Source organism: Hemicordylus capensis, chromosome 1, assembly GCF_027244095.1.
Source record: "Hemicordylus capensis ecotype Gifberg chromosome 1, rHemCap1.1.pri, whole genome shotgun sequence".
Lineage (NCBI taxonomy): Eukaryota > Metazoa > Chordata > Lepidosauria > Squamata > Cordylidae > Hemicordylus > Hemicordylus capensis.
The window spans coordinates 232,391,256-232,406,585 of record NC_069657.1 but is presented as its reverse complement, the minus strand read 5'-3'; the positions used below and the strand labels follow the sequence as shown (position 1 = coordinate 232,406,585).

At 42.3% G+C, this 15,330-nt stretch overlaps 1 protein-coding gene across 8 annotated transcripts in view; it reads left to right on the top strand.

Annotated features, from left to right (window-relative positions):
• The window catches only part of HDAC4 (histone deacetylase 4), a 321,662-nt gene that overhangs the window by 167,759 nt on the left and 138,573 nt on the right, over positions 1–15,330 (top strand). For all 8 annotated transcript variants that reach the window (XM_053283223.1, XM_053283225.1, XM_053283224.1 and 5 more), the window contains one exon: positions 13,923–14,054. In XM_053283223.1, the coding sequence (XP_053139198.1) occupies positions 13,923–14,054 (132 nt within the window). The remainder of the gene's footprint in view (positions 1–13,922; positions 14,055–15,330) is intronic.

Below are 15,330 nucleotides of genomic sequence, written 5' to 3'. Positions count from 1 at the left end.
TTATCCCCCAGTGAGGCACTACCTTGGCGTGGTTGTGGGGCTTGCGTGCTCTGAGGAAGGTGAGAGCTATGCCAGAGGTCCAACCATACTGGACAGGTCTCACCAGAGGAGTCAGACAAAGAGTGCCTCTCCCATCAACAATATGGTGAGACATAACTTTAATAAATCTATACCGGATCGGTCGTTGCCCGGATCAACAAGGACCGCGCCAGGTGCTGGAGTCCCTGGACATCTGGTGGCGAGTGGGCAATAGGACTCAGGCTCTTCAGTTGAGCAACCAGGACTGGAGACAGCAAAGTTACTGGAAGAAACGTCGCTTAACTGAAAAAAATATACAAAAAATGCCAACAAGGAAATAATGATCTGCTATTACAAGTCTAGTCCAACTAGAAGAGGTTATTTAAAAAGAATGTACCAAATTTGGAAAGAGAAGCATCCAGACACAGAAATAACAGAACAAAGGTTAGCAGACCAGAGAAGATTCATAATAAGAAATAAACTATTCACAGAAATTGAGCTGGAAGAACTGCAAAGAGCAACACAGGCTCAAGATATGGAAGAAGAATTACCACCAACTGAAGCAGTTGCTCAGGCGCAGGTGGAGGAGGTGTTGGAAATAGAGGATACCACCATTGCTGAATTGTTTCAAAATCAAAACCAGGCAACCTACCCTTTGCCTTCACCTCAAAAACCGAAATGCCGTTTAACAGAAAAGCAACAAGAACTAAAGCAAAAAATGACTGAGCACATGAACCAAGCAACCACCAGGGTTCAACTTCCAGCTCTAAAAACAGTTGCCAAAAACAACTTGCTCAGGTATTAAAAGATGTCAATGCTGCACTTGCAGAAATAACAACCAATAATTTGCAAGAAACAAACCAACTAATGTACAGTGCAGCAACAATAACAACACAAGAGCTCGGATATAAGATCAGTGGACCTGTAAAAAAAGAAAGTAGTACATCACCTAAATGGAAGATTAGATTAGAAAATAAAATCTCCAGGCTTAGATCAGATGCTAGTAAATTGAAAGATATGAAAGACAAGAAGCTGAAGAATGAAAACACCAAACAGTATCTCATCCAAAAATACCACCTAGCTTCAAGGAAAATTAGAGAAGTCCTGGAAATAATAAAGCAGCAAATAACAGCAGTGTCAAAGAAGATTAGCAGAAATGAAGCTAGAAGTACACAACACAGGCAGAATCTCCAATTCCAGTCTAATCAGAGACGTTTCTACCAAAGGAGAAACTGCAAGAAACCTAGAAACACCAAATAAAGAAGAAACAGTGCAATTCTGGGGGAAATTATGGGACAATCTTATAGATTATAATAAAAAAGCAGGCTGCATGAAAGAGGTCAAAAAATGTAACCAACAAATGCAAGATCTAATAACACCAGAATTAATAAGTGAAAGAGCAAAGAAAATTAAAAATTGGAGTGCTCCAGGCGACGATGAACTGCATGGCTTTTGGCTTAAACACCTAACAAGCCTTCATAAGCAACTATCAAAACAGTTCAATCACATTATGAAAGGCGGTGATATTGAACAATGGCTAACAACTGGGAAAACTCATCTCCTAATGAAAGACCCAGCAAAAGGTGCAGTTCCAAGTAATTATAGACCAATAACCTGCCTGCCAACCATGTTCAAATTATTAACTGGAATAATAGCAGATGAAGTGATGCAACACTTATTAACTAACAAACAGCTTCCAGTTGAACAGAAAGGAAATTGCCCGGACACCAGAGGAACAAAAGACCAGCTGCTGATTGACAAAATGATTTTAGAAAATTGCGAGAGAAGAAAAACCAATCTAAGTGTTGCATGAATTGACTACAAGAAAGCCTTCGATTCATTGCCTCACACATGAATGCTAAACTGTTTAGAAACAACTGGTGTCAGCAAAAACATTCAGATATTTATAAAAAAAAAACCAATGAGCAGGTGGAGTACACAGTTAACAGTCAATGGCGAGACACTTGGACAGGTTAGCATTAGAAGAGGCATTTTCCAAGGGGACTCACTATTCCCTCTATTGTTTGTAATCGCCAAGACCCCACTTTCACAAATACTAAACAAAAGAGGCCTCGGATACCAAACATCTAAAACATCCAGTCAAATCAACCATCTGCTGTACATGGACGATCTGAAGTTGTATGGAAAGTCCCAGTCAGAAATTGAATCACTGCTAAACACTGTCCATATATTCAGTAGCAATATAGCAATGGAGTTTGGACTAGACAAGTGTGCTGCATTGATAATGAACAGAGGGAAAATAAGAAAAACAGAAGGAATAGAACTGCCCAATGGAAGCAACATCAAGAACCTGGAAGAGAAAGAACCTTACAAATACTTGGGCATTCTCCAGGGTGATAACATCGCACACACTGAAGTTAAAAGAAAAATGGGAAGTGAATACATCAGGAGAATTAGAAAAATCCTCAAGTCCAAACTCAATGGCGGGAACACCATACAAGCCATAAACACCTGGGCTATACCTGTTATCAGATACACTGCAGGAATAATAGACTGGACCCAGGCAGAGCTAGAGACGCTAGATCGTAAAAGCAGGAAAATCATGACCATCAATCATGCTCTGCACCCCCGCAGTGATATAGATAGGCTCTACCTCCCTCGCAACTCAGGTGGAAGAGGAATGCTGCAAGTCCATCAAACAGTAGAGGAGGAGAAAAGAGGCCTTGAAGAATATATCAAGGACAGTGAAGAAGATGCACTTAAAATGGTCAATAATGCGAAACTATTCAACACCAATGAAACAAAGCAGGCCTACAAGAAAGAACAAGTCAAGAACCGAGCAGAAAAATGTTGAAATAAGCCCCTGCATGGTCAATATTTGCACAATATAAGTGGAAAATCAGACATCACCAAGACCTGGCAATGGCTTAAGAATGGCAACTTGAGGAAAGAAACAGAGGGTTTAATACTGGCTTCACAAGAACAGGCACTAAGAACAAATGCAGTAAGAGCAAAAGTCAAAAAATCAACATCAAACAGCAAGTGCCGCCTTTGTAAAGAAGCAGATGAAACCGTGGACCACCTAATCAGCTGTTGTAAAAAGATCACACAGACTGACTACAAACAAAGGCATGACAAAGTAGCAGGGATGACACACTGGAACATCTGCAAAAAATACAAGCTACCTGTAGCCAAATATTGGTGGGGCCATAAAATTGAAAAAGTGGTAGAAAATGAAGATGTAAAAATATTATGGGACTTCCTACTACAAACAGACAAACATCTGCCACACAATACACCAGATATAACTGTAGTGGAGAAGAAGGAAAAACAAGTCAAAATAATCGACATAGCAATACCAGGGGAAAGCAGAATAGAAGAAAAAGAAATAGAAAAATTCATCAAATACAAAGATCTATAAATTGAAATTGAAAGGCTGTGGCAGAAAAAGACCAAAATAATCCTGGGTGTAGTTCCAAAAGACCTTGAAGAGCACCTCAACACCATGGGGCCACAGAAATCATCATCAGCCAATTGCAAAAAGCAGCTTTACTGGGAACAGCCTATATTCTGTGACAATATCTATAACAATTGACAATGAAATTCAGCCATCCCAGCTCCTTGGGAAGGACTCGATGTTTGGATAAAACAAACCAGTCAATAACACCTGTCTGACTGTGTAAACAAGAAATTATAGTAATAATAATAATAATAAATAATTTATTAGAGTTCTATACCGCCCTTCCAAAAATGGCTCAAGATGGTTTACACAGAGAAATAACAAATAAATAAGATGGATCCCTGTCCCCAAAGGTCTCACAATCTAAAAAGAAACATGAAATAGACACCAGCAACAGTCACTGGAGGTACTGTGCTGGGGGCAAGTGAGATATTTTCTGAAGGAGTAGTCTGTGACAGAGGAATTCCACCCAGCCACATTCCACGATAAAAGGCCGACTTTACGCTGGTCATTGTGTAGAACTGTAAAGTAGTGGTTGTGTGGGGGGATCCTCAGATGTCAATGGATCCACACAGGATTGATATGGGAGGCATAAGTCCTGAAGGGAGATAGCAAGTAGAGTACTTAGAAGTTCCTGGGCCCCTACCTCTATGAGCTTCAGTCCTCCCTGGCAAGAAATCTCTGCAGTTTGGGTTGGTTGTCCCTGTGACGCAGTCAAGCCTTCTGGAGAGGTTAGCGTGGTAAAGGTGTCAGAGAGGGGCTTGATATCAAGGAGAGTTCCTGGATCCATGCCTTGTGTATTGGTGTCCTCTTCAGTTACAGAGAGGGGCTGAATCAATGGGGGCAATGCGGAGGCCCCTACCTCTGTCAGTTGGCCTACATCCAGGGATGTATGCACCTGTTGATGCTTTTGAGGTAATGACTGTCCCAAAGGAGACTTGTCCTCCAGTTGATCGTGGCTCAGGTTGGGTGTCAAATGGAACTGGGGGTGCGATAAACTCTCTGGGGCATCCAAGATGGATTGTGGCTCATCAAGTTGTGGAGATGATGGTGGGGGCATGGAGACTCTTCCCTAAGGTGGCTGCCTCATACAGGCTGCCTGAGACCAGTAGCACAGTGATCTTGTCAAAATGTGGATCACTAGTGAGTAGCATTCCAGGGTGCAGTTCTTGCAAGGCAGTGGTCCCTGGCAGAGGTCCCTTGCCCGCTTCATGACTTGGGAGGATTGCAGGTGTGAGAGAGGGTTCTTGAAGGCTGTTGAGGGGCATGGGCACTTTGCCCCCCAGGGTGGGTTTTACCTGGGTGCTCGCCGGAGTGGAACTGCAATGTCAGGGGAAGATTTCACATTTTCTATGATGCCAGGTGTCTGCAGGACTGACGCACATGGTCTAGAAGGCCAGTCACTCCAGTTGATGGTGGGCTTGTTGGGAGGCCCCTCTGCATCATCCGTTTCACTACCACTTTCAGAACTTGAACACAGATCTGCCAAAGGCACTGACAATTTTCTTTTACTCTGAGTGTGAGTGGCAGAGGCATAGCATGATTTTGTGGTTGCATAGCTGGAGTGGTTTGAGATTGCTTTTGGGAGCTGAATATTCATGTCAGAGTCTGAATCCGTAAGTGATGTTCTCCCCATTTCTTGATTGCAAAGTTAGAGCCAACATGGGTTTAGTATTATTTTTTACTTTAAGCAGTTGATTTTTAAAATGCTTTATTTCATCCTGAATGGTTTTATGCAGTTGGAATTCCCCAGTGAGATTGGTAGTAGCCTGTTTGGTTTTGCCACAGCTAGGAGATTTATTGTTCTTGAAGCTAATGGGTTTAAAGGTAGGGCTATTAATCTCTCAATCAGAGATAAGATATCTAATTACAGGGTCTGCAAAAACACGAGTAAGTTTTTAGCCATAAGAAAGCAAACGACCTGGCTGGCGTGTCAATTTTGTCACCAGTTCTGTATTTTGAAAGGTTAGGAATAGCCTTCTGAAGTGTGGACGAGCTGGCAGAAAAAAGTACGAGATTAAGTGAATGTTTTCTGGTTGTGTGTTTGAAAAGTAGGACAGTGAGCGAGTTATCTCCTTGTGGTTTGTCCATCTACGATGAGCACTATGAGGGATTTCTAGGAACTCTTATTGTTTTGAAGCACACGCTGAAAGTTTGTTTGGCGATTATTTCCCAAGAAGCCTGGTGGCATCTTACATGAATAAGTGAAGACAGAAATGAAGGGAGGGGTTGGTCGGGGTTAGTGACGACACACTCCAAGGAGTTTTTAACCCCTTGATGTTCCTGGGCTATAAATTGGTCAAAAGCCTGCCTCAGACTGTCCGTTTTTCAGTGATAATATTTTTCCGGCCGAGAATGGCTATCAGACTTTCTGTTGAGATAATGCAAATGTCACTGAGTTGTTGAGTGATTAGATCAGATGAGGGGCAGGATGCATGGCTGGAAAGTATTGGGCCACTATCTCTCTGATCTGGGGAGCTACTAAGAGTAGCTCTCCACGACAGCTTGGGTGTGCCTTGTTTAATAGCCAGCTTACATGAAGAAGCCTCTTTGTCTGAGGGGGTGAGGGCCTCTGTGCTTCGAGCCATAAATCTGTTCTTGGTACTCAGAGCGTACGCCTCTCCTGCTGTTGCCTCTGATAAGGGGAGAAAGGAGTCGAGCTTAGTTTGTTTCTTCTTTCCAATGCGTCATCCAGTATCGTTGGCCTGACTCTTTTTGGCAGGGCTGTTGCGAGATCTTTTCTTCCCCCTGCGGGAGGCAAGCCCCTGGAAGGCATGCTCAGGGGGTTGGGGGCAAGCCCAGGTTGGGGCAGGAGCTCGTGAATCAAGCTGTTAACCGGTCGCCATCTTGGCTTCTCCATGTTTAAACAGACTTTTAGAATTTTTGCATCTGAGTGCTGCAAAGCCTTCCAACAATAAAGTTTGCCTTTTTCAGCAAAACCACCAGTTATAGGAACATAGGAAGATGCCATATATTGAGTCAGACCATAGGTCTGTCTCGCTCAGTATTGTCTACACAGACTGGCAGCGGCTTCTCCAAGGTTGCAGGCAGGAATCTCTCTCAGCCCTATCTTGGAGATGCCAGGGAGGGAACTTGGAACCTTCTGCTCTTCCCAGAGCAGCTCCATCCCCTGAGGGGAATATCTTACAGTGCTCACACATCAGGTCTCCCATTCATATTCAACCAGGGCAGATCCTGCTTAGTTAATGGGACAAGTCATACTTGCTACCACAAGACCAGCTCTCCTCTCCAGCAGTTGTATCACAATGAGTGATGGAATGAAAACCAGGTAGTACAACCACCCTTTTTGACCCCAATGCATCATAAATGGGTTGAAGAGAAATCTGCCCCCCCACCCCGCCCACACACCTTTTATTTACAGCCAGTGGCAGATATGCAAAATGTTTGTTGGCATAGCATAGGATAGCATAGTCACACTTCTCCAAAAGGAACAGGTTCGCAGTGTGGGAGTACTTCTGGACCACACCTCTCCTTGGTTTCTTAGGTTGAGGCAGTGGCCAGAGCTCCGGCTGATACACCAGCTGTGCCCGTTTCTCAAGATCAGTGACTGCCAAACAGTGGTACAATTGTTGATAACCTCCAGACTTGACTTTTGTAATGTGCTGTACGTGGGGCCGCCTTTGTACGTAGTCCAGAAACTTCAGTTGGTTCAGAATGTGGCAACTAGGCTGGTCTCTGGGTCATCTTGGAGAGCCCACATTACTCCTCTGCTGATGGAGTTTCACTGGCTGCCAGTAGGTTTCCGGGCAAAATACAAAGTGCTAGTTATAACTTATAAAGCCCTAAACGGCTTAGGCCCTGGGTATTTAAGAGAGTGTCTTCTTCACTATGAGCCACACTGCTCATTGAAGTCATCTGAGGAGGTCCATCTCCAGTTACTGCCGACTCGTCTGGTGGCTACACAGAGATGGGCCTTCTCGGTTGCTGCCTCGAGATTGTGGAATGCACTCCCTGCTGAGATACTATCTTCCCCATCTCTGGCAATTTTTAAAAAACATCTGAAAACCCAGCTTTTCACCTAAGCTTCCCAGCTTTTAAAAACTGTCTTTTTAATTTTATGGCTGATTTTAAATTGTTGCATTGTTTTAACTTTATATATGTGTTTTAATTGTTTTATGTTAACCACCCAGAGACAAAAGATTGGGTGGTATAGAAGTTTAATAAATAAATAAATAAATATTATTGAAGTGAATAATGACATTGTCTATGTTGGGTGAGTAAATGTGGATTAATGTAACACTTTTTGAAATTGCATCAACTGCATGAAGTATCATTTTGGTGCCTGCTTCAGAAGGTACTGCACAGAGTACCTTCTGTGTGGAGCATCAAGCAATGGACTTTACATGCCCTTGAAGAATATCCAGAAACTTCACTTGGTGCAGAATTCAGCAGCTAGAATTCTATTTGGAGAATTCAGTTGGAATGTATTACACCTATTTTGAAATATATGCATTGGTTGCCAGTTTGTTTCCAGATCCAATTCAAGGTGCTGGTTATTACCTTTAAAGCCCTTCATGGTTTGGGCCCTGGATATCTGAAAGAATGCCTGCTCCCAAAGGTCTCTGCCCACTCAACAAGGTCATTGGAGGGGGCTTTGCACCGTGTGCTGACATTGAGGGAGGCTTGATGGTCATGCATGTGGGACAGAGCCTTCTCTGTTGTTGACCCCAGTCTCTGGAATGCTCTCCTGGTGGGTGCTTATTCTTTGGCATCTGTGGCTGCTTATAAAAAACAGCTAAAATGTTTTTTATTTGTTCAGGCTTTTACCCCTTAGGGGATGCCATTCTCCCTTCTCGGTTGCTGCTATCAAGGCATCTCATTGGGTTATCCTCGTCACATGCTCCTGGGCAGGACTATGTAAATTTCTATTTAGAAAGACGGTCCTATAGAGCCGGACGGGGATAACCACACTCCAGTTCTTATAGTCCTGTGTTGCTCCTGGCAGGCTGTCCTTCGTGTTCCTCGCTAAAAGGCTTGTACTTCCTTGGTCTTTCCTCTCCTTGGTGCTGTTCCCTTTTTGTACGGTTGTGTTTGTGTTCCCCTCTGTTTAAACATTTAAAAAAAAATATTACCCTTTTACTCAGTTGCTATGTTTTGTTTTTATCACCGTTGCTTTTGGTGTGTTTATGCTTTTATGGTTTTAATTGATTTTAGTATTTTACTGTGATTTCATACAACTTTTCATGTAACTTTTGTAAACTGCCTTGGGATACATTTTATGAAAGGTGGTATATAACTCAAACAATAAATAAATGAGCAGCTGCCACCATTGTTCACCATGCTACAACTATATGCTGTTGTTTTTCTACATTTTTCTAGGATCTTGTGTGCCAAACACAGTTAACTCTGCTTTTGTCTGAAAATGTGACAGCAAAATTTTCAGGGACACTGATCCTAGTACCATCTTCAGTATGGTAGGCAATTGCCATACCACATGCAACTTGTTTGGCGGTATGAGCTGAATTTTTCAGTGATGCCTAGTATCATACTGATCAAACACAACTTGTGCTTCATCATACGACTTGTATTCAAACTGTAATTAGTCAAGGAAATTAGTCAATGCTCATTTTTTTACATGTGGCTTATCACTAGAGGCGTATCAAGGCTTTGCATCAATGCCATTCTGTCAAGGATTGCAACTTGCATTTCTTGTGGCAGCTGTGTATCACCCTGAGATTCAAGTATTGAAAGGAGGTCCATTTTTTCTGTAAGAGGACAACACCTTTAGCTGTGAACAGAAAGTGTAGAACAGCACTAGGGATGTGCAAAACCAGTATGGGGGTTTAGGGGTTTGGTCCGGGGGTTCGGAGTTGAACCAAACCCCCCTCCCCCCGGTTTCGTCGGGACTGGTACAGAACTCCCCTCCAGCCAGTTCGTGAATTTAAAAAAAATTAAAATAATCCTATAGGCCGGGTGGGGGGTGTCCGTGAACACTGCCTCCCGCTGGCCTCTAAAATTACTGCTGTGGACCACCGCATTGTTATTTTTTTGCTCTTTCAGGCCTCCATAAATTGGCATGGTGGCCATTTTGGGGGCTGCCACACATGCACAAATGGCTTCTGCGAGGCCTGGCATGGCCCAGGGCCTCGCAAAGACAATTTGCGCATGCACAGTGGCCATTTTGTTTCTGGTGGACATTTTATAATTTTTTTAAAAAAATACTCTATGCATGTAGCAAATTGCTAAGAATTTTTAAAAAAAACTATCACAGAGACACCTTTTGAAGGGCAAACTTGATGCACCAGATAGACTCCATACTAAATGAGTAGTAAACTAAAGCATAATATAAAAATTTGCTGATAGTGCTAGTGTGTGTGTGTGTGTGTGTGTGTGTGTGTGTATAAAATAACTGTAAACTGTCTTGGTAGAAAGCTGGCATAGAAATTAAATTTAAATAAATAAATAAGACAAATCCACAGATGTTTCTTTGAAAACATTGTTTTGGTTTTGCAGGACATCAGCAAGTTTGGCTACATAATTTTTCTTAAAACTACTGAAGTTTCCAAAGCAAGCATGACTTGTCCCCCTAGCTAAGCAGGGTCTGACCTGGTTGCATTTGAATGGGAGATCACATGTGAGCACTGTAAGATATTCCTTTCAGGGGATGGAGCTGCTCTGGGAAGAGCAGAAGGTTTCAAGTTCCCTCCCTGGCTTCTCCCAAGATAGGGCTGAGAGAGATTCCTGCCTGCAACCTTGGAGAAGCCACTGCCAGTCTGTGTAGACAATACTGAGCTAGATAGACCAATGGTCTAACTCAGTATATGGCAGCTTATATCCCCAGTGCTGCTCTCTGTATGGGGCCAGTCTCACTGGAGGCATGAACCTGTTAAATAAGATCAATTCCTGGCTCAAACCCAAGTTTTGCCCTATGGGACTGGCCCCTTTAACCCCGGTTGACAGCTTCCATTTAGATTGGATGAGATTTTTAGAGGAGAAACTCTAGAGTTGCAGACTGTCTCCCCCAGCCCTGCTGTCTCTAGGCTATTCTAAAGCAAAGTATCTTTACAATCAAAGTACCGGAGAACTTTCACCTTAGCCCAGCTTAATGCAATGCCATCAGTGGTTATGTACTGGACGGGTAAAAAGGTAAGTGTCTCATCAAGTCGATTTCTACTCCTGGTGTCCACAGAGCCCTGTGGTTTTCTTTGGTGGAATACAGGAGGGTTTTACCATAGCCTCCTCCTGTGCAGTATTAGATTATGCCTTTCAGCATCTTCCTATACTGGTCGGGTATCCCTTATCCGGACACCCAAAATCCAGAATGCTCCAAAATCTGGACACAATGCGGGCGGGGGCGGGGAGAGCACCTCAACTCACTTTTACAATGCGGTCAAGCCACCTCCCTCAGGGCCAGGCCGGGCCAGGCTGTCCCACCGCCGCTCGCCCACCCCCAGCACCACTGCTCACCCACCTCTGCCGCCACTGGCACCTCCTGTTCCCTCCGCTCACCTCTTCAGCCATCTGCCTCCTCCTCCTCGCCGCCGCCATTGATTGTAGCCCCTGGAACTCTCATGCTCTCTCACGAGAGTTCCACCTCACTACAGAATATATCGGACGTTTCCAAAATCCAGAAAAGTCCAAAATCCGGAACACTGCTGGTCAGGAGCTGTCCAGATAAGGGATACTAGACCTGTATTGCTGCTGCCTGATATAGTACCAGCGGGGATTCGAATCGGCAACCTTCTTCTTGTTAGTCAAGCATTTCCCCGCCGCGCCACTTGCCTCCAAATTCCTTATGCGGATTGGATTTGTCCCTGCCAGATGGGAGAGGCTGAAACTGGACCATATGATATTATATTGCCAGTTTTATAGACATTCATTTTCTTTTTATAATCTCAATTTTAAAGAAATTTCCAAACAGATCAAATAAATTTTATACCCCTCTTCTTCTTTCAGACTCCAACACGGACATTACTCTTAATGTTGCAAAATTTTGCACCAGGACCTGCTCCATTAGGAGTCAGATGGTTAAATCTGTAATTTGATTCCCTGGAGAAGTGTTGGTCTCCAAGTATTGATTTGGTGTATCTTTAATATTGTAAATGTTTGTAAGGTATAAGCTGTATTTGGTTTTCTGTAACTCCACGTTTTCCCCCTTGTTTCTCTTCCTGTTTGTTTTTCTGGTCTTGGACTTTAATAAACTAAATCTGAATCTGTAAGAAAAGAGCCTGCTTTTCTTACCACCTGCTTCTTGACTAAGTATAAAGCACATTCGTAATTCTAGAAAACCCAAAGAAATTTATCAGGTGTACATAAACTGATTGCAAAATTTACCAAAAAGGTTTCCCCCGATAGGAATTTTATTCTTGTTTCTCCAGAGAGTACTAGTGTGAAGAAATCATAAATGTCACCAAGAAGAATGTGGTGCAAAATCTTTATATCTTTTTATATTTAAAGTTGATTTTGTGGCATCTTTAAACATTTGTACACTGAAACATGAAACGTGGTTATTAATATGCTGTGAATTGGGAAAAGGAGTCATGCTGTTACACGTTTTCTGCCTGATATAATGTCCTTTGATATTTTTAGATTCTTTTTTTAAAAAAATAAAGTTTGGATACTTATTAGATACCACAGCCTGTCCTAAGGAGAGCTATTGTTGTGTAGTGGATAAGAGTGTTGGGCCTTGATTGGTGAAATCACCTTTCTCAGCCATGAAGCTCATTGAGTGGCTTTGGAGCTGTCACTTTCAATCGTCAGAGGTTTGTTTTGAGGATAAAATGGGTACAAATCCACAGACATGACACTAAATGCTTTGGAGAAAGTGATAAATATGTGAAATATGTAATAAATAAAAATAATAAAAGTTTTAAAATCTAAGCTGCATTCCCACATACACTTTCTTGGAAGTAAACTCATTGGGTTGATTGGACAACATACACCAGTGCAAGGTACCTCCTCTCCTTTTGACTACAGTTCCCTGAGTGCTATGAAAAGTTGTTGCTGAAGCCTTTGACAAAAGCATGGGATGTAGGGAAGGAAGGGCCTGTAGGGGAGGGGGTTATTGAGCATGAGGGGAGCTACTAGTGGACATACTGCTTCCAGTTGCAAGCAGACTTCTAAGATTGTTTTATGAGTATATAGTTGACTTCTTTAATTATCCTGTAAGGATTCTGATCCTATATTGGGTTATTGCTGCCTTTTATGTTGTGTTCAACTTTAATTTTTGTGTTTTCCATTATGACAATTGTATCTTGACAATAAATTGTACTCTGAAAACATTTTTAATGGGGCAGGGGAGAAATATATCATATCATATATATCATATCATATATTGAGTGAAAGAAAAAATCAAACTAAAATCAATCTAAGAGCAGCACTAAAACATAGACATATTAAATAAACATATTTTAAAATATAAAATAATCTCTAAAATCACAAAAAGAGCAAAATCAATAAAACAATTCACCGCTCAACATCTTAACATTACTCTGTGCACATATGCAAAAAAAGAAAATAGGTACATGTATGGTGCTAGCGTCCATGTTTCTGAAGTGTGGGTGCACCTATGTGAGTGGGGATGATTTTCACTGATTGCACTTTGCCTGGAAGTGTTCTGTGCAAGCCTGGAAGTAGGCCTCTGTGGCATGTACAACCATCAGCGACCAACTTCCAGGTCTCACAAAGTGCTTCTGGTAAAAGGGTTTATCCATGGAAATTGTCTGTACCTGTGAGGAAATATGAGTACCTGTGCTTCAGATGCATGTTAGAGCCCCTGGTGGCGCAGTGGTAAAACTGCCGCCCTGTAACCAGAAGGTTACAAGTTCGATCCTGACCAGGGGCTCAAGGTTGACTCAGCCTTCCATCCTTCTGAGGTCGGTAAAATGAGTACCCAGAATGTTGGGGGCAATATGCTAAATCATTGTAAACCGCTTAGAGAGCTCCGGCTTTAAAGCGGTATATAAGTGTAAGTGCTATTGCTAGTGTAAGTGCTATGTTAGCCAACTAATTAAAATGCCTGAGCAGATATAAATGTTTTTGCCAGGGCACCAGCATAGATAACTGAGGAGGTTATTCCACAGGTAGGATGCCACCACAGAAAAGACCTGTTCCCCATTCTTCACCCACCTATTTACCTCTATGTAAATCAACTTAGATGCCCACCGCATCATGGGTTGTGGCGAAATGCCTGCATAATGATTATGTTTCTTTTTGGATTGTGAGCCCTTTGGGCACAGGGATCCATTTTATTTATTTATTATTTTTCTGTGTAAACCGCCCTGAGCCATTTTTGGAAGGGTAGTATAGAAATCGAATCAACAACAACAATACCGTATAAGATGTGGGTGACTAGGTACTGCCTTAAGCATTGTGTTTTTTACATAGCAGTTAGGGCTGGCAATTACACCTTACATTTAACCAGTGTATTTTGTTTCAGGCTGGTATTATTACTGGAAAACTCTTTTGTATACCATAAGTTTTTCTTTTCTCTTCTCTCCCTTGACCCCCTTTTTATTTCCAGCATCTGAACCCAATCTCAAATTGCGATCCAGATTAAAGCAAAAGGTTGCTGAAAGACGTAGCAGCCCCTTGCTACGGCGGAAAGATGGACCTGTAGTTACAGCTCTTAAAAAGCGTCCATTAGATGTCACAGGTAGGTTGTAGAAACAGCAGTTAATTTCATTACCTTAGAATCACAAAATACATGAATAAATGCTTAAGAATAAGTACTTTAAGATTCACCATTATTGTTAATTGCTCATTCTAATATTCAGTGAGCAGCAGTGATCTTTTCTCAAATTTGTCATGTCTGCTTCATGAAGTTAGTAAATGTGCACGTTTTGGTTATTACGCAAATGCTAAAATATCAATATATGTAGAAGTGTGCGGTTTCTTCCACTATGATCATTTTGGCAGCTGATAATTCTTTGTGGTTTCTTCTGTCACACTTACGGAATCTGCTCATTCACAAAGCAGTATTTTTCAAAATTCTAAACTTAAGAGAGAACTCTAGCCCCAGCCTTTGAGTGATGACATCTCATGCTACACTCAAATGCAAGAAGAAAGCCTGTTTTCCTCAGTTTATTTTTGACCATCAATTCAGCAGAATGCTAGAATGCTTTTAGAGCTTCAGAACTTTCCCTTCAGCAATAAAATGTTTCTCCGATTTCATCAGTTCTCATCCATCCATAAGCATTTTAGCTTTTTGTCCCCCCACCCCAGGAGAAGGTTATTTCTTTATTGTCATCGTCTTGGCTTCCACATTGCAGTTCCTTTACAAAGTGTCAGAGCTGTGGAGCTTAAGTGCCCAACCTGAACAGATTAGTTTCATTTTTGCCTCAGTGAGTCTGCATCTATCTATCTATATAAACTGCTTAGGTGGTCTGTGGCAAATGGTGTGTGGCAAGCCCCGCCCACACAGTACTTTTCCAGTAGGAAGTAGCAGAGCAGGGGCACCGTGGTGATTGGGCAGTGGGAGTTCCATATGCAGATGGGGAAGAGGAGACAGTGATGGTTAAGGTCAGTTGGAATGTGAATGTTACTGGTGGGAAGATTGTAGAGGAGAGAAGACTAGATAGATAGATAGACAGATGATAGATAGATAGATAAATAGATAGCAGCAGTCTGCGAATAGAGGGATTGTGAGAGAGGAAAGAGCCCCTTCAGGAGAAGGAGGCTGCCACTGTGCAAATTAGATGGAAAAATTGAAAACTAGCAAATCGCCAGGGACTGATGGCATCAATCCATGACTCCTCAAAGAACCTCAGTGTGAAATTGCCGACCTCCTTGAAAAAATATATAACTTATCCCTGTAATCAGGCTCCGTACCGGAGGACTGGAAAGTAGCAAATGTAACACTGATTTTCAAAAAGGGATCCAGGGGTGAAACGGGAAATTACAGGCCAGTTAGCTTAACGTCTGTTCCGGGC